This window comes from Thunnus albacares, chromosome 10, assembly GCF_914725855.1.
Source record: "Thunnus albacares chromosome 10, fThuAlb1.1, whole genome shotgun sequence".
Taxonomy (NCBI): Eukaryota; Metazoa; Chordata; class Actinopteri; order Scombriformes; family Scombridae; genus Thunnus; species Thunnus albacares.
In genome coordinates, this window is record NC_058115.1 from 8,107,888 (window position 1) to 8,127,197 (window position 19,310).

The following is a 19,310-nucleotide window of genomic DNA, read 5'->3' on the forward strand; positions in this document are numbered from 1 at the left end:
TTGATTTTATAATGACATTGACAAAGAAACAGTATTTAATGGGGATTGCTCATCTCATGGCCCATACCTGATCCACTTAATACACACACTATCAGATCAATGCAGATGCCGAGTATTCAGAGTAGTCTATAACCATCCATAAGCACCAAAGACCAGTTGGGGCATGTTTTCATCAAAGGATAAGGCTGGTGATTTTCTATATTTTACTTATTCAACAAATCTGCTGTGCAGAGACAGACCAACAATGAACTCATCCCACCCCACACCAAGTATTGTTTGTTTAACCCAATATTGCCCCAAAACTATTAAAAACACATCAGTGAGCCACACAGTTGCGCTGGGTGACAAGTTCCTTCACCGCAATGATTATGGCCACAGTAGTTTCTTCAGAAATAGTTCCACAGACTGATAACAGTGATCACGTTTTCAGTCTCCTGGAGAATAGTTCTGTGTAAGGTAGATGCCACTGCACATGTGTGGGAACACATGCTTTGGACACACATACAATACATGTAGGTAGGATGATTTCATTTCGCTCTACACATAAGATTTGCTGACAGTAGGAAAGAAAATCACCAGTCATGTCTTTTTAAGACGCGCGAAAACAGACTTTTCTTTACTGAGTATTTGATTTGAACAGAAACCTACAGTATACAGTATATGATGGTTGAGACAGCTCACAGCTGGTGAATGTGGGACACAGATAGAGGAGCAGTGGGCATTTCAAGTTCTGGATAAGTGCTGTGCTGACTGAAAGCAGTGAAAGCAGTTTGTAGCTGTTTAAGGAGTTATAAAAGAGCTGTTGAGTTTTTCCACTGCGGTGCTAATGGATGTGCACTCTCTGGGAGGGAGGCTTTACAAGCATGAGTGTGTGTGTGTGTATTTGTGTTTATGTGTACACATATCACTCTATGTGTGTGGTTTCTCCTGAGGTGCCTACCTGGGCCTTTACAGCCAACACAGGGCTTATTGCTCAAACTGCAGTTCATATGAGGGCAGTGTGTAAAGATGCTGTGTGTGTAATTTTCTCATTAGTATATCCTTGTACTGTTAGTTGTTATGATTTACCATAGCACTGGCAGGAGAACACAACTGTTTCAATTATATTTTCTTCTTTTCTCATTTGTCCTCCCAGGAAAGAAGAAGTCCAAGTTCCAGACGTTTAAAAAATTCTTCGCCAGGAAGAAGAGAAAGGAACCATCATCCTCCGGAGCTGATGCGGGTCTCAAAGCAAGCCAATCAAGCGACAATGTCAGCAAAACATCAGAAAATAACACACTCACTCGATCGGAGAAGGATAAGGGCTCTGGGTAAGATCAGACGCACACGCATATACAAATCCATACAGGTAAACTGTGACTGCGTCACTCTTATTCAAATTTTCACGCAGTTGCAGAAACATAAGTGCCAGTTGACTTTTTGTTAAAAAGCTTCAAGTACTTTTATGTGGTTTATTAGGGAAATCGATGCACTCTGCATCTCATAAGCTAAACACCACAGTGAATGCACTTTGGATGAGCTGAAAAGTTCATTTCATTATATATTATTTTTTTCAGCAATCTCAACCATCTTTCTTCACATCCACATTATATTTATGAAAAAGGTTTTACAGAATGACTCATCCAAACTGAACCAAAGCCGTCACATTTTCTCCAAACAACTCATTTTAATGGATTTGATTGACTTCCATGACATTGCACTTTTCGGTTAGTTTAATTGTCCATACATCATCTTAAATTCAACATTTTCAAAGATTCTTGCAGTCTTTTGGCTTCTGTGCACATATGTTAGTCTTTTCTTCATAACTGTATTCCTGTCTGGGTGTAAAAGCACCTAAAATGACAATTAATCCATCATGCGACACTAAAACTGAAGCCCAGGTGGGTTGGAAATACTGATATCAATAATGATTAATAGTGATAGTGAATAGTGATTAAATTTATCATCCCAGAGGGAAATCAGGTTGCAGTGTGGACACAAAATTGAATATACACAGTAAAAACATTCAGACATAAACATGACAGACACCCAATACCAGTCACAACATACATGCAAACATACAACACAGGCAGAAAGAATAATAATTCAGCAATAAGCAGCACACAATACTATACACAACCAACCTGAAGTGCTTATACAAGTACAAGAAAATTAGAAAGTGGTGTTAGCATAAGTGCAAAAACTGCAATACAGCAAAAAACAATGCCTTTGACAACTATTGAGCTGCTGTGAGTACTAAGAGTCTTTAAGGGGTTAGTCAACATAACATGACCACTGACGGCAGAGTTTTGGACAGACTTTTCATTTTGCGGCAGGCCAGGATAAACATCTGCTCTTGTGTGAAAAGGACAGAGATAATTTGAGAAAGGAAGAATCATGTTTTAACATCCATCTCCTGATCTTCCAATCTCACCTCAGTGGAGGCTTGTGGCTTCCTGTTTTTGTTGCAAGTACTGGAGGGTCTCTTCCTGTGGACAGTCCTGATTTCCTTTTGTTTTTCTAAGCTGTGCCACTTCCTGTGGTCTACTCCTTCCTCATCGTTGCTGTCACAGATGTATTTACTCCAATTTCACTCTTCTCTTTTACAATTGTACTAAAAGATAATATAATTTCGTTGGATGAATGAAGATTAGAAAAAGAAAGAAAGAAAGAAAGAAAGAAAGAAAGAACGAAAGACACAGGATGATGAACACATTTCAAACCCTCACCATCGTGAGTTTACGGTATTTATTTGGCATTCCGACAATCCATTACTCTTTATTTTGTTTATTTTGTTTTAGAAGCTGTGAAACTCACTTTGTGCTGTGTTTATTTCTTCCTTTTCCTATTTCCTGCAGGTCAAAGATCAGCCTGGGCAGCAAGGCCTTGTCACATGACTCTGTCTTTGTTTCTGACTCATCGGAGGCCAACGAGGCTCTGGGGGCGTCTCAAGACAGCATTCATGGGAAAGTGAAATCACTTCAGGTACATACATATAGTACTCTTCGACCAGAGCAGCCAAGGTTAATCTCCTGTGTCAACAAGTATCTAACTATCTAAGTGTCTGTCCTCAAGAATGATGCTTAATCTCCTCCAGGTCCAAGTTACCATAGTGACCCTGACCTCTGACACGTCTGTGGACGCAGGAAAGAGAAAAGAGGATTTCACCTCAGGGATTAACAAACAAATGAAGAATCAGAATCTGACACTATTTTTAGTGTGTTTGCGAGTGAGAATGTGTGACGCTGTGCGGCTCTCAGCTGTCATAATCAGTATTTATCAATACACAAGCGGCCAGAGCAGTACCAGCTGATTTTTTTGTATATTTAGTTAGTGTGATTATGCCTCAGGGATGTATGCAGAAACATACTTAAATTATTTAAGTCATTTAACGTGGTGAAGACGGTTCTGATAGAGCTGATGTGTAGCACAGAGAGAGGTTAAAACGGAAGCGTCTATCAAAGCAAAATGAAAGTACTTGATGACGATAAGAAAAGCAGACAGACAGAACAAATGTCTGTCACAACAGCAGGCTAAAACGGGAAGACATGAGACTCAGACAGATGAACTGACCTCCAGCTGAACTGCTCAACTAAGCTACCTACAGGGAGTGAGAGTTAAACATCTTAAGGAGATTTGCTAAAAAGGAAAACTTTCTCCTGTAGTTAAAATACAGAGAAAGTGTTTAGTTATGGGCCTGTTTGCGGATAAGAGAACAAGCATATAGTGTGTAAGAGACAGTGACATTTATTAATAATCAGAGCAAATATAACATAGTTTGACAAGTAAAACTGCACAAATATTTAAATTCAATAGAAATGAAACTTTAACACATTGATTTGCATGAACTGAATTCACTCAGGAAAACAATCTGATGGAGATTTCCTGACCTTAATCCTCACTCTGAGCTGGCCTGCCTGTTTGATACGCAGTATGAGGTTGTTCCAGAGCCAAATATAAACACATTATGTAAGGATCAATGTCTTACAAGGTGCATACTTATTAAAATATAATGCACAGTGCAACACTGTCACTACAGATCATGTGTTATAATGCATAAAGGGCTGTAGCCCTGATCATAGAGGTCACAAGTCCAAAACACACCAACACAAGAATAAGAAATGTTTGACTTGCTACCAAAATCATCTAATTAATTAATTTTCATGTCTTCACCTTTTAAACATAGATTTAACTGTTAAATTATCTTTTTTTAGTCTTATCTACACAATGGTCTAAATGCTGTTTCAAAGTCCTCTCCACAGAGCCAGGATATAATTCTGATGAAGAAATATTTTGTTGGCTTTAAAAACAGTCTCTTTTAAGAATGTTGACTCGAATCACAGTTGAAATATTCCCTAAAAAACATTTCACATAATATATTGTATTTAAACAGTAGTTAAACATTGGAAAAGAAAAAATGAAACAGGAAATGCTAGCTCATATGGAAAAATGATTTAAAGGAGATGAATATGACTGGATGCTAATGTTAGCTAACTTCACCTGCTTAGTAGCATTTTTAAACTCTTAAATCAAGTTATATTCATGTGCAGTTATTTCACAAGAGAAACATAAATCTTTTTATGGCACATGTTATATTCTATGTGCTGTTATCATTTAAACTCAAAGTTTGCAATAAACTGAATTTCATGTAATTGCATCTTGATTCTCAGCTTCCTAACAGAGAGCCAGAACATGAGATGAGCAATAATATTGAAATTTTAACACTAAAAACTGCAGCAGCTTGTGTATTTTTAATCAAGGACTTTTTGTCAGGTGTGTTTCAAGCCTGGCTAAAGAAAAGCTGTATTGTCCTGTGTTTACTTTACACCAGTAAATGAGTCCTTGAGAGACTGTCACCGGGTAACACGTAACAGGAAGATAACAAGTCTGTTAGTTTGAGTTTCTGTGATACCTAACCCCTACTCATACAGTCATATACACACACACACAAGGCCTAAAATAAACACTCTCTCTCTCGAGTGCCAACTGACTGTCCTCACAGTCTTTCTCTGTTAATCATACTCTACACTAGTGGGAATTTGTGGACTGTAAAAGCATTTAAACTTGCTGAACATAGAAATGCTTACTCAAATACACCTTTGTTACCTTTTTACAAAGCTGTAGTTTATTAAACAGCCTGTCAGATTTGGTTCCTCTTCATCTCTGAGTACTCACACAAAACCTTAAAAACAACTTCACTTCCTACTGTAAAAACTTCCTACTGTAAGTGTGGCTACGTTTACAAGTTTTATACGTTATTCACATGTTTTGATCCCCCGAAATGGGTGAGAACCGACACACTGACAGAAACACTAAGTACCTAATTTTGTTTAGCATTTCTATTTTTTTTTTTTATTTTTCAGCTCCAGCTGAAGCAGGCCATCAGACTGGGGTCTCCTCCATCCCTGATGTGTGTGAAGAAGACAGATGATGCTGGAACCATGTCAGAGGATGATGGTCTACCTTGCAGTCCACCTGAATACACAACGCCTAACACAACGCTGGTAACACACATACAGTACTAAATAATGTCCCATCATCTAGACCACCTGAGAATGATTTGCTACAAACAGCACCGCTAACACACTCGCAAACACTTTACTTACAGTATTATTTCTTCTCTCTCCATCTCTGTCTCTTAGAATCAGGCTCAGAGGAACAGCTCCATCAGTCTGGAGGGAACAGACAGTGAAGAAGACCAGGTAAACACTTAAAGCTTCACATATTATCGCCTTATTAAAAGTGCCCTGTGGAGTTTTTGACCACTAGTACAGCTATGGAGCCCTGTTTGACACACGTATGCTGAGAAACAGGTGGCAACGCACTCCGATGGTTTCATGCTATTTCACAGATTTACAGTTTGTGGCAGTAAAGTGCCAAGAAGAGTAGCACTGCAGCAACAAGAGGCAGGGAAGAAGACGACTGTTTGCATGTCAGCAAGCAAACACGGATGTGAGCAGTGATGGATTATTTCAAACTATTTTAAAAAAATCAGTTTTTCTTCTATGAGGGAGAGAATTCATTCACCATATTTGTGAGGCCTCAAGGATACACACAATGCATTAGGATTAGAAACACAAAAAATGTGATACGATTATAAAATCAGTAACATCACGTAGTGTGTGATGTGTGTGGATCCCCCATCACCGGCCAAACAGCCACTAAAGTAAAGTCAAGATATGTGACTTTTGAAGGCCAGGAGGAACCTTCTGGCTGTGTGAGTGTGTCGCTTTGTGTGATTGTGACATTTCTCCTCATGTGACTACGATGGTAAAAACATCTCATGATCCAATCTAATCACTGAAACACTACTCTTGGCTCTAAATAAAAGCTCCCTTCATGCTGATTGACCTCCTTCTCTATTCTTCCTCCTCTCTCCACCTTTTATCTCTTAATGCCTATTCTTTCTTACTGTCTTTCTCCCTCTGTATCCTCTGATTGTCGGCCTCCTGACCTACTGTAGGAGTGTTTGTTGTTCAGCCCATGTGACTTAAACGTCCCATATGCTCCCTAACGAGCCTGTCAGTTAAAACAATTCACTGAAATAACTACTTTTCAGATGGACAGAAAGGAGTGCCAATTCGTGATAAGACAGTTGTCCTAAAAACTCCAGCTATCCATTTAGCCTCACTGGCTATAATGTGGGCTAAACGCACAGTCAGCAAAGTATGACAAATGAGCATTTAATGATAGAGCAGTTTTAGCAATTTTAGCCGGTTTTGGCCAGTCATTTTCCCACTGAGAAAAACCACAAATGGCCAGCTACAAAGAAATGCACACAAAAACTTGAAAATATCCATTTTAAAGTGCATTCCACACACAGGAATGCCATCAAGGAGGACTGCAGTGGCATGAACTGGAGTGGCAGTGGCACTTTCTGGAGCTTTTCCATCCACTGAGAACAGAGGACAGACTTCATGGAGACATAGAATGTTTTTTTTAATTGTATGCCTAGATTTAATCTCAGGACTAATGTAGTAGTTCTGAGCTCCACTATGTGTCCATATCAGTGTAAAAACACTCTGGATACTTGGGTCGGAGTCAGTCTGTCTTTATATTTACTGTGAATAAGAAAGAATGCAGGTTTTGTCATTTGTCTACATGTAGTTTAGAGCTTGGCTCCTCAGTTTGTGGCTTTGAGAATAACATTTTGACTCTGGGTTTTCTCCACAAAAGATATTTATCGGGTTAAAGCTGAACTAATCAATATTTAGTTTTGGTTTTACAGCCCCCAACACCACTGTGTTGATTCACTCTCATCAACCTTGTTTCCAGCCGCAGAAGGATCTGGTTAACACTACCTGCCCAGCATCAAATGACAAACAGACAAAGTCAGCGATTAGCTAGTAAGCATAGTGGAGAATTTAGCAGATAAAAAGCCAGATATTTCCTTCAGGAGCTGGTGGAGAACAAAACAAAGATAAAAGAGAGTGAATGTGGTGTTACTTTCACCAGGTGGCCAGAAACATGATGCTATATGAATGCTAATGTAGCTCTGTGTCTGCCGGATGTGTAAATAAACAACTGTTCACTAACAAGTTAGCAATAGAGACTTTAGAAGGTGATAATATGTTAATGTTGTGTGTTTCAGCTTGTTGTGCTGCCCCCAAGAGGCCAAAATAATCAACTCATGCAAGTTTAAGAGGTTTAAGGAGGCAATTAAAGCTGGAGTGCGGGACTTTTGTCTCCCCCTTCTGGCAGTGAAAGTAAAGGGGGCCGCTCAGTTCTGATTGATGCAGCACGCTCTCATATGCACCCCAAATGATAGGCACACAGAGAGAGCCAGTAAAAGCGGATATGTTTTGACCACCCACCGGCCCAGAAACATATTTTTTGACGGTCCACCGGCCCATCGGGATTTGTCCCAGTATGCCCGATAGCAAGTACTGGCTATAACCTGCTGTTGCTGCTGTAAAAGGGTGGATAAATAGTTTTGGGCGTCACACAACCCCCACAAAATGACTCATTTCACTATCAGAATTTGATCCATTCAGTCCGATAACATTTGGAAAGTCTAGAAGAGCCGCACAATTAACAGCCAAACAGCCAGCACGAGAATGTTGCGCCCAACATGAGATCTAAAAACTCCATATACTGAAACTCATAAACTCATTTGGCAAGGGCTTGACTGTAACGGACATTCATTTATATTTAAAAGTTCCACACTGCAGGTTTAAGAGGTTTAGAGTCAATTTGTGAAAAAACTGAGTATCAGAAGGAAGCAGTCAAACACAACATTAGTTCAACTTCATTTCTTCCTGTGGGAATGAAGCTTAAGTTTTCTTTTGGTATATTTTGGTATATTTTTTTTATTACTATGTCTGGATAAGAATAGTGTAATTTAGAGGCCTCTTAACTCAGAAGATCTTCAGCTCTGATCCATACAGTAAATTCACAAACACAAATACATACTGTTCTGTATCTGTAGCACAGTAAATAGCGGTCATGTGCTTCGTGTGTGATGCTTAAAGATGAACCGCGGGCTGTGTGTGTGTGTGTGTGTGTGTGTGTGTGTGTGTGTGTGTGTGTGTGTTGGTGGGTGTGGTCATAACCAACCCTCAAGCTGCTCTTCAAACCTTAAATGGAAGTCTGCTGCTTGACCTCTTCTTCCTCTTTATGCGACTTTCTCTCATTCCTTGTCTCTGTTTTTTGGTCAGTCTGGTCACAGTAGCGTACATGTTATTACACTGACCTACTGTGTGTGTGTGTGCGCGTGTGTGTGTGTGTGTGTGTGTGTGTGTTCATTGTGCATTCCAGTGGTTACACTATCAGTCAGTGTGTCTACTTGTAGTTATAGCTTTTAGAGACCCAAAAACATAAATAAATAAATCTAGATATCAACAGACAAGAACTCTGATCATATTCCCCTAACTGTTACATGAACTCACAGTCCAGGCATGAGACAACAAGTCTTAAAGGGTCAGTTCATCCAAATCACAAAAACATTTAAATGAACATTTAATATCCACTCGTTGACCTCGAGTGGTATCTAGTCATGTAAATAGTTTTGGTTTTACTTGCAGAGGTTTATTTATTTTAATTAGAGACTTCTGCCACCAACGCCAACCCAACAGAACTGATTTAACTAAAAAGGAGTTGCTCAATGTGTCAAACAATAATATTTGAAAAACTCAAAAGCAGCATACCCTTCTATAAACAAAGTCCTGGTTGGACAGACAACATCTCTGTGATTTTATGCTGAAAAAAGTCAAAAATGTGAATTTGTCCTAGTGAAGAGAGACACTTCTGCTGTGATGACAGAGTAAGTGTTGGTCTTGCAGATAAGGACGGCTAATATTTATACAGCTGGACTACCTCTCTTTCTTTCTCTTTTGCCCCCTCTCTGCTGTTCTTGCTCTGTTTCCGTTGGTTTCCTTATCTGCTGCCTTCATCATCTAAAGTGAAAATCCACCTTTTATCATAATCAACACACTTTATTCTTTCCAGCCTCTATGTCGGGCTGTTTAGTTTCTTAAAGCTGGGAACAAGACGGTGAGCGATGACTCAAATCTGTGACGTGAGCAGCTCTGTCTGGAGCTGATGCACTGGGAAACAATGGGAGACAGAGTTTGTGGATACAGTGGCATGTGGATACAATTTCCCCTGGACATGGGTGGACAAATCCCAGTGTTTGTCAGTGGACCTCCTCCAGAGGTGTCTCCAGATGACATCACAGCATTGAGTGCAGGGCGTTACCTGTATTTACAATGCATGACGAATATTTACTCTGTTAAGACGTTATTTGTGTAACTTTTTAGTGACCCCCTCTGTCTCATTCTCTTCCCAGCTGTCCTGTGCTGCCTCCAGCAGAGCAGTGAGCCCTCTGGTGGTGGTTCCAGGGGACTTCAGTCAGCCGGCCAGTCCCTTTGGCTGTCTGGACAACTCGGCCGCCAAACACAAGATGGGCCTGAGACAGAAAGCCTGCAACAAGAGGAAACCTGCAAATGTAAGGCACATACAAAAACACATACAAAATGGGCACATAAGCTCCTGCACCCCAAATTTATGCTGTAATATTATTCAAATAGCCTTTTTCTCAGATTCATATCCCCTCTGCAAGTTGCTGCTACAATGATACTGTTGGTATTTTACATGTCCTGTCATTGCCGTGTTAGTAATAACTGCTGCAACAGGTTAATTTCTCCTCAAAGGTCATAACATTTTCATTTAAATTTAAAGCTTTCTTATAATTAGAAACACTGGGGTCAAAGATTTGATTTGCCCTGAGACAAACGTCCCTGATTTTACAACAGTATCAGCTGGTGGAAAGTCCATCAGTGATATGTGCAAAGTAGATGATAACAAGTTTGAAAAGGTGGAGCAGATTAAAATAAATGAGCTATGTGGGTTTACCACTAAGATGCATCAACCTCCAGAAAAAGTAATATTTACCTCCAGCTGTTGACAGAAATCTGATGAGAAGCACTCGCTCCATCATCTTAAAATAAATATGATTAGTGCACTACACCATCTTAGTGTCTAATTTCATTAAGCGGTTTATTTAACCTAGTTCCATGTGCATAAAAAACTAGATTTAAAGTGAAATTTGTTATTGGTTATGCCAAATGTATTTCATTAAGACAGCAGGAGATTTGTTGTATTGTTCAGCAGGACTGCATGAAAACATGAGAGTATGCGGGCAGGAAAATGCTATCGACAAGCTTATTCTTATTCACTTATTTAACCATTCATAATATTCCTGTATTCCTACATAGAAACTATATATGATTTCTAACATCAATAGAATATTTTTCAAATATTCCTAAAGTAACTTTATGATATTTCTTTGTTATGAGTATTATATTTGTGACTTTATCCAACTCTGCATTAGTGTCAATATATGTAGTATGTAAAACTGAATTCATTTTGTATATATTTAACAGTGAATTGAATTGAAACAGGAATAACGAATACTTCTCTGGTAGATGACATAAGTATTGTTGGAACTGTTAGTCCACAGTCTCTCCAGATGATGGGGAAGAGATTTGTCACATTTGATACTGCAGCAGGAATATTCATATCACACCAACGTCAGAATCAACACACCCCGCCAGGCAGTGGGTGGGGGCGCAAACAGGAGAGCACACACCTCTGCGCCGTTACCAATAATTTATCACTGTGAAACTAGAGACCAAAGTGTGATAACACTGATGTCACTGCTAATGTCTCCCGTTCATGCAGAGGCTGGAGCTCAAAGCAGAGAGAGACTCTGTGGTGAAGGAGATTCTCAACACCTCCTTTCCAGACTCTTTGGAGGAGCGAGAGGAACAGAAGACAAGAGGTTAGGCTGCTCTTTGTTTTCCCACTTCTAAACTGTGATTCTGCATTTTCCCCACTATAATCTCTGATATCTGTTTCTGCCTGTGATCCAGATGCAAGTGGGGATGAGCTGAAACTGAAGGTGGAGAAGGAAGAAGAAGAAGTTGAAAAAGAAGAAGAGGAGGAGGAGAAAGAGCAACCACAGCATTCCCGAGAAACCCTGTTGAGAGATAAGGAGGAGAGGGAGGAGGGAGAGGATGAGTCGGAAGCTGAACAGGATGTTTCTCATGGCCTGGACACTTCCTCTCCTCCAGAGCCGTGTCCCTCAGAGGAGGAAGCAGCAGACGCCCAGCTCTCCTCCAAGCTCGGCTCAAGAGCCTCCTCTCTGGACAGTCCCAGGTGATTAGACATCATTTCCTCCTTGTTTTCTCCTTCTCACACTCTATGTTTCAGTTTTCTCCTCTTATCTATCTAACCCCATGATCTCTGCCTCTAGAGCCACGCCAGAGCCCCCTGCTGATCAGAGAGAGTACCTGCAAGACCCTCCGGGTATTACCTATGAAACAGAGGAGACCAGGGATGATGAAAACCCAACACTGGAAAAAGGAGGAGAAGTCGTCCAGGAGACTGGGGAGGAGGGGGGCTCCTTCTTACAGGAGGTACTGAGCTCCTTGAAGACGCCCCTTGCACCTTGCTCATTAGGCGCAGAGACCGAGGCTGTCCTGGAGATCAAGGAGGAGAAGGACAAAGAAGAAGCGGAGGGAGAAGAAAGAGAAGAGGTGAAGGAAGAGGACACAGAGGTGGAAGAGCCTGTCGGTTATCAAGCGGCTCCCTCTGGCTCGCTCCTGTTGGGTCAGAGCACCGAGGAAGAGGAGGAGGAGGCTGCCACTACTTCCTGTCAAGATGATGAAGAAGAGAATAAAGATGAGGAAGAATTGGAGGCAGAGGAAGAACAACAAGAAGTGGAACGGTTCATTAAACACAGTGTATGTATTTTTGAATCATTTTATAAAATCACTACTTATAACTTCAGAACTTTCCTGATAATCATCACATGTAAATCCATGGTTACAATGAAAACAGGATCGCCCTTCCCGTGATCCAAATGAACCAAAATGTGAACAGATATAAGCCAAAAGAGAAAACACAGGGCTCAATATGTAGCTAAATCACTGGTTCAGTTTCAATGTCTTCTGTGACATCACTGATGTGGGACAGCACTGTGAAATCATTCTACCTTGACAGAGACATTTCTGTGGACAACAGAGTGTGAGTCTTATATTTCAGACTGTTTGTAGATAATGAACTGGATTATTTGTTGCTCAACTTATAGGAAGTCCCTATCATGCCATCATAAGTTAAACAACCACACATACTGTACATAGAGCTGGTTAACAACATGTTTGTTTATACCTCAAAGGCAAATATCTTGTCATCTCCTTCCATGTTGTGTTTTTGTTTTTTTATGATGCACAATTCGACTGTCACTGCACTGTGCATTATGGGTTATTCCTATAAGTAAAGTGTGCAGAGTTGCAGACCTACTTAGGAAAAGTATGCAGAAAGAGCTCAAAAAGTCAACCAGAGAGCCCTCAACACTTTCCAGTTTTATCAGTGGGAGCAGAGGTGCTGCTGTCTCCGTGGCAACATTATACTTCCTGCTTCCATCCTGTAAAGCATGATATGAGCTGCAGCTCCAAAATTTAGAACATGATTATCACCTAAGTACATGTAAGCAAGAAAATGAATAACAAAAAAGAGTGACAAAATCCATTAATGTTAGCTATATTATGTTTTTTGCCATTACTAAAGCTCCAAATATCATTCATATACTGACATGAATGGTTAGAAATGTTTGACCTGTGTTGAGAACCTGTGGACATACAAGGAAAACACTATAATTTAAATAGCATTAAAACATCATAAAAACTAGAACATGTATGGTATTACTCACATGCAGAATGATAGTATTTCTGAGCAGCCACACTTTTCTGAAAATAACTTTGTATGTCATTCCAAGCTGAGATGTGTAGTTGCTTTGCCAAAAGCCTGTGAATAAATTTAATAAAAACCAAGCAAAAAAACAAAAACTAAGATTCAAAAGGTTAACAACCAGTACAATCATCTGTATTTTGTAACCTCTGGCATGTATTTTGTATAGAAGACAATGTGTGTGCTGCTTAAAAAAAATTCACTTTTCCTCTTTTTTCCCCTCACTTATTTTTCCTCCAGCAGGAGGACGTAGGAGAAAAAGAGGAGGCTGAGGAAGTCAAACCTGAGGAAGAAAATGACTTGCTTCAGAGAAAAATGGACCAACAGGTGGAGGAAGAAGAAGAAGACCAGAGTGAGGGAGAGGAGGAAACAATGGAGCTGGAGAAAGAGCCAGAGGTGGAGGAGGAGGGGCTGGAGAAGAGTGAAGAGGATGATGTGGTGGAGGAGGTGGAGGTGGAGGTGGAGGTGGAGGAAGAGAAGGAGAGAGTTGAAGAGGCAGAAGAAGAGGAGAGGGATGACGCAGAAGAGATGATGGAGATGTTTCCTGATGCAGCAGGCGGAGAGGTTCACAGTGTCGCACCATCGCAGGAGGCAGATGAAGGTGCAGATGTTGCTGTTGGAGATGACGCAGTCTGTGTCGTGCAACACACAGACGATGATGAAATCCCTGCAGAGCTGGATGATCAGGAGTCTGCCACAGTGCATGAGAGCCAAGCAGCTTCCAACCAAAACTCTGAAGATGAGAGGAATGATGAAGAGAGAGCAGAGGAGGGCGTAGAGATCGACCACATGGAACAAAAATCAGACCAAGAGGAAGACGTGGAAGCAAACCAAGCTGATGTCAATGAAACTGAACTAGATCTGGAGCAGGAAAGTGTAGAAGAACCAGACTCGAAGCATGTGGAGAAAGATCAAAGCGAAGTGAACCAGTCAGCCCCAGAACAAGTTTCCTCAAAGCCTTCTTCTTTGTCTCTTCAGGAGTCACATTTTGAAACTCCGTCAGAGGAGAGTATGACCAGCCCCAACACCGCTACCACCACCATCCACATAAACCTGGTCTCTCCCAGCTCAGAGAAAGCCGCGTTTTCCTTTCAGCAGTCCCCAACTGCTGCTGATCCCGAAGTCACTGAATCACCTTCTCATGCTGGAGCAGCAACAGAGCAAATCACAGCATCCACAGATGAAGAATCAGCTAACAAAGTGGAAGACGAAGAAGAACAGCGTGGAAAACAGTCCTCTGAAGAAGACGCTACACCTCCTACATCTGTGGAGGAAACGGTCAACCAGTCATCCGGCGGTTCAGATCAAAGCAAAGTCCGCTTCACCATCAACTCCGCCTGGCAGAGATCACTCTCTATCGAAGATGCTGAAGACAATGTGGCCCCTACCTCCTCCCCAACCGCCTGCGTCTCCTCTTCATCATCTACCATCGCAGGAGCTGGAGGTGTGGATGTGGTGGCTACAGCCAAGAAAGACCCACAAGTGGAAACAGAGCCAGCGAGTTCGGCTAAGGTTGAATTGGTGTTGAGCCCCGGTAGAGCGAGGAATGCAGGAAGCACCACTGCCAAACCACAGAGCACTGCATCACAGGCCCCCGTCAAACCTCCAGCCTCAGCTGCTGGAGCCACAGAAGGTGAGTAAACACAATCAGTGCTTCGATTGTGTCTCGTTGTCTGTGTCTCGGCCTGTTTCAGAGTTCCTGAGCTTTGATTGTACACATATTTTTCAGTCTGACTCACATTTTCCACATGCAATGAAAGTTTTCTAATCTAAGTCACATGAGGTGAACAGGCTGTCTGACTTAAACTAAAGTTCAACCACAGACCAACTTTTATTCACCCTCTCACCTACAGAGAGCTCTGTGGTAGTGGAGGGAAACCCCGACAGCCCGTTTGGAGTTCGGCTGAGGAAGACAGTGGCTCTGCACCGCTTCAGCTCTGAGGAGGAAAACACAGAGGTAATAATACTGACTCTTACTGTTGGTAATGTGTTGCGTGAATGTTTCATATTTTACTGTACTTGCAAAATCTGAAGTTCTCCTTCCTTTGGAATAGAAATGAAACTCATTAAAGCTGCTATTATCAATATTTTATATTATCAGTGGATCAAATGATTGTGTATGTGAAAGGAGTAGCTCATAGTGTCGAACACACAAAGAATTATCACCAAACACTGTAGCCCTCTCACCCCTATTGAGCGTTTTAGCATCTTTAAACTCATTGTTTTGGTTTTAGGGCCCACAATTTTACTGTTTCGGTTCAGTCTCACTGCTCTGATTGTTTCCAGATGCAGCAAGCAGATGTTTTCCACAAAAAAAGCTCTAAATATCAAGTCTGCACTACCTGCTCAGCACCAAACAGCAGACAGATAAAAAAGTTAGTGCAACATTTAGCAGCTAAAGAGCCAGATATTTTCCTCAGGAGTTGGTGGACACCGAAAGAGAGATAAAGTAGAGTTAGTATTGGACTTACATTCATCTGGTGGCAAAAGACTTCAAATCAGTTATGTTGCTTTGTGTGTGCTGGATGTGTAAATTTGTTTTGCTTACAGTTTGTATCTGCTGCCCACATGTGGCAAAAAAACATCAGTAAATGCAGGTTTAAGGAACTTTCAATTTTGTATTCATCATCTGATTTACTCTCATTCAGCTTCCCGTCGAGCCACCAGCTCAGCCAACCAGCTGTAAAGTTGAGTCACCGCAGCCAGTCAGTGTTAAGCCCTCCATAAGTCAGCCAATCAGCAACAAGCCTGCCCTCCCTAAGAAACCAGAGGTACATGGAGACAGTGGAGTGAAACCCAAACGTGTCTCAGGTGTGTATACACATTCTCTCACGCACACATACACACTCAAATACTGACTGTTGGAGAGGTTTGTTACAAATAGTACGAGGCTTAGAGAGTTCTTGCTTTCTCATGCTGTGTTGTTGATTCAGACTCAGCTGCAGTTCGTGGTGTTTCTGGTGGATCTGGTTCTCCCAGCTGGATCTCCGTGGCCAAACAGAAACAGAAGATCTATAAAGAAAACTCGCTGGAGGAGATTACTGTTAAGAAGGTAATCTGTGTGTGTGTGTGTGTGTGTGTGTGTGTCTGTCTGTGCGGTCATGAATGTCTTTTGTGTAAAACAAATTTCCCACAAAACTGTGAGGTGACATTGAATAAAGCCTTAAATGACTGTGCACAATATTAAATGTGACATGGACTGTAAGGAAGTCACCTCTGAAGTCAAGAAACACAAAAACTTAGATGTCCACTTCCTATGAGAGGACTATATATGTGTACAGTACATCATCACACATTTGCAGGCTGTGTCAAGAATCTGTATTTTAATGGTGCGTGCTGCTCTCTGTCATCAGGAGGAACAAGAGAGGAAGTCTTCGCTGCCAATGTATGTCAGCTCAGCTGCAAGTAGGGAGCAGAGCAACAAAACTCCTGAATCCACCAGCAAAGGTCAGAACACATACACACATATAAACACACGCACAGGTCATTTGAAATAGAATATTTAAAATATATATATTTATTTCTTTTCTTTTTTGTTCTTTTTCAAAAGACATCAGCATGGGGACATTTCATAAAATTTAACGTTTCTTCTACTTGATTTAAAAATGTGTTTCATATTTAACATGCTGCATAACCACGATGATCTTTGAGCTTAATACACAAAATACCTTAATTTCAGTGCTTTTAAAAGTTAACTCTTCCTGCCTGCTATTTGTTGAGCATGTTAACTTGTTGCATAGAAGATGATTTTGACTGATGTAATGCTGACCTCGTGTGGAATAAATCTGCTACTACAACTGACCCAACAATGTTCATCTCATGTTTTAACTACCAAACTGCAGGTTCTTTCAGGTAGCTGATGTTTACATTAGTTACACACGACAACTGGCTCAAAAACATGACTGATCAGTGTGACTAGTTGTAAGAAATACAATTGTGAGTTATTTTAATGGATGAGAAAGATGGCAAAGGTAATTAGACAAAAATGTAAATGATGGATCTTAAAAGAGGAAAACAAACCAACTATTCTAGACAACAGACCACAATATCAGTAAATACAAAGTACAAATTCCCCTCATATTTCTAAATGCCCAGTATTGCACACTGATTAACTGTGTATGAGCTCATTACCTGTGCAGTTTATTATTACTATTACTATTATTATTACACAGTAAAAACTCCAATACAATAAGATCAATGAGTTTTCATATGATTATTAAGTCCTCTAAAAGTCGTGTGTATGTGTGTATGTTTCTATTTTTTTCCTCTAGTGAGTCCGCTGGAGATCAGTAAACCTTCAGTGTCTGTAGAAAAGGAGACCAGGAGGGCTCTCTCACCTCCAACTCCAGTGCCACCCCAACCTCCAAAATCCCAGTCTCTCCCCTGCCCTGTCGCTCCAAAACCTCAGCTTCCACCTGCCCCTGCAAAACACCCACCCCCACCTACCCCAGCCCAACGATCCCTCTCCCCTCCTACTCCTGTTCCTGTTCCCCAAAAACCTCCGTCTTGCACAAGTCCAACATCTCTCGCCAAAACTGCCACCTCATCCAAGACACCGCAGGCCCAGAGCACAACACTCACCTCTCCTCCTTTCTCATCGAGAACCGCCTCGCCACAGTCTGGTTCAAGAGCTCCAGCGCTTTCTGGCCAGACACCGTCCACCCAGCGAGGCCTACCTCCCCCAGATTCACCCCAGGATGAGCCGCCCTGGATGGCTCTGGCCAAGAAGAAGGCCAAAGCCTGGAGTGAGATGCCTCAGATAGTCCAGTGATGGGCGCAAAGTGTTGAGGAAGGTCTAGTACACTGGCCCAAGGTGGCTCAAAAAAGGCCCAATGGGGTCAGATCTGAAAAGAGGTTGGAGTGATGCCCAAGTGGGCCAAAAGTCTGGATGGACCAGAATGCATTTGCACACAAAGAGATGTTGTTGTTTTTGTTGTTTTCTTACTTCCTGGTTTCTATTCTGGCTTCAGGCGTCAGATTGGTACAAACTCACCAGTCAAACAGCCAAAGTCAGGCTCAGTTTAACCCCCTCCTTCTTTATGTCCTTATGTTGAAAAGTTTGTCATGTTTTCTAATCAACAGATCAGGACCCCAAAAGTTAATGTCTTACTTGAAGGTGGATCCACACATTTCTACAGTTTTAGTATGAGGTGCCTGAAAAGGTTTAAGTAACACATGTGATATCACTTAACATTTCACACAGTAAAAGGAAGGAGACATTATTTTATAAAGATACTTTATTCACAGTAAATTGGTTAAGAATGAGGATAAAGATGCAAAGTAAATCTTGGGGTTAGAGATTCTTTGTTTTGTCTTAAGAATGAGCGTTGTCTGTCAGTCAGTCTCAGTGTGTATGTGTGTTTATTTTATGGCAGTGACGCACGCTCACAATTTGAGGTATGAGGAAAATATTGTCTCTCCATGACTGGAGAGTAAAATGGGACAACATCCAAGTTAAGCTGAAGAGAAATGTGCTGGAGTTTTGCTGAAAATTTGCTGATCCACTTTTCTTCAAAGTGCTGTCTGTGTATCAAGTTCTTTAGACAAATATATTTCTTGTTACATGATCCACAGACACTAAACTAATGATGTTTAATGTGTTTGCGAGTGCTGAGTGTATCGAGCATCTTTCAGGTTGTCAATGTAAATTACATTTTTAATTTTCTCTTGATATTTTGAATACATAACAGATTATCTGCCAGCGTCCTACAGAAATCTATGATCTCCAAACTATCATCACACCGACGTTAGTCTCTTTTTAATATTTTTTTTACTGCATCATCATGTTGGCAGCCTGATCCTGGTTGTTATGAAACATTTTCCAGTTACAACCAAACATGTAAAGGAGACAGAAATCAATATACAGCTACAGTAATCAGTCATTTGGAGATTGGTTTGCTGCAGGATGCAAAGCATCACTAAAGGAAAATGAGTTTCACAGTTGAAAGTTGTCTTTGTATCAATTAAATCTTATCTATCTCACAGTAACTATATATGTTTTATGCATTTGTTTTATTTTGTATTGCCTTTTGAGAATTTGTCTTGTACATAAAATGTGCAGTAAATAACAAATGAAATCA

The 19,310-nt window shown here is 40.9% G+C and overlaps 1 protein-coding gene across 3 annotated transcripts in view; it reads left to right on the forward strand.

The window, feature by feature from the left end:
• Nucleotides 1-19,310, forward strand: part of zgc:66433 (uncharacterized protein LOC321250 homolog) — a 50,027-nt gene extending 30,717 nt beyond the window's left edge. For all 3 annotated transcript variants that reach the window (XM_044363601.1, XM_044363602.1, XM_044363603.1), the window contains 14 exons: nt 1,136-1,310; nt 2,838-2,964; nt 5,343-5,483; nt 5,622-5,681; nt 9,767-9,925; nt 11,161-11,260; nt 11,352-11,637; nt 11,735-12,224; nt 13,471-14,863; nt 15,084-15,187; nt 15,879-16,041; nt 16,164-16,282; nt 16,584-16,677; nt 17,502-19,310. In XM_044363601.1, coding sequence (XP_044219536.1) covers nt 1,136-1,310; nt 2,838-2,964; nt 5,343-5,483; nt 5,622-5,681; nt 9,767-9,925; nt 11,161-11,260; nt 11,352-11,637; nt 11,735-12,224; nt 13,471-14,863; nt 15,084-15,187; nt 15,879-16,041; nt 16,164-16,282; nt 16,584-16,677; nt 17,502-18,001 — 3,911 coding nt within the window. In that variant the 3' untranslated portion in view covers nt 18,002-19,310. The remainder of the gene's footprint in view (nt 1-1,135; nt 1,311-2,837; nt 2,965-5,342; nt 5,484-5,621; nt 5,682-9,766; nt 9,926-11,160; nt 11,261-11,351; nt 11,638-11,734; nt 12,225-13,470; nt 14,864-15,083; nt 15,188-15,878; nt 16,042-16,163; nt 16,283-16,583; nt 16,678-17,501) is intronic.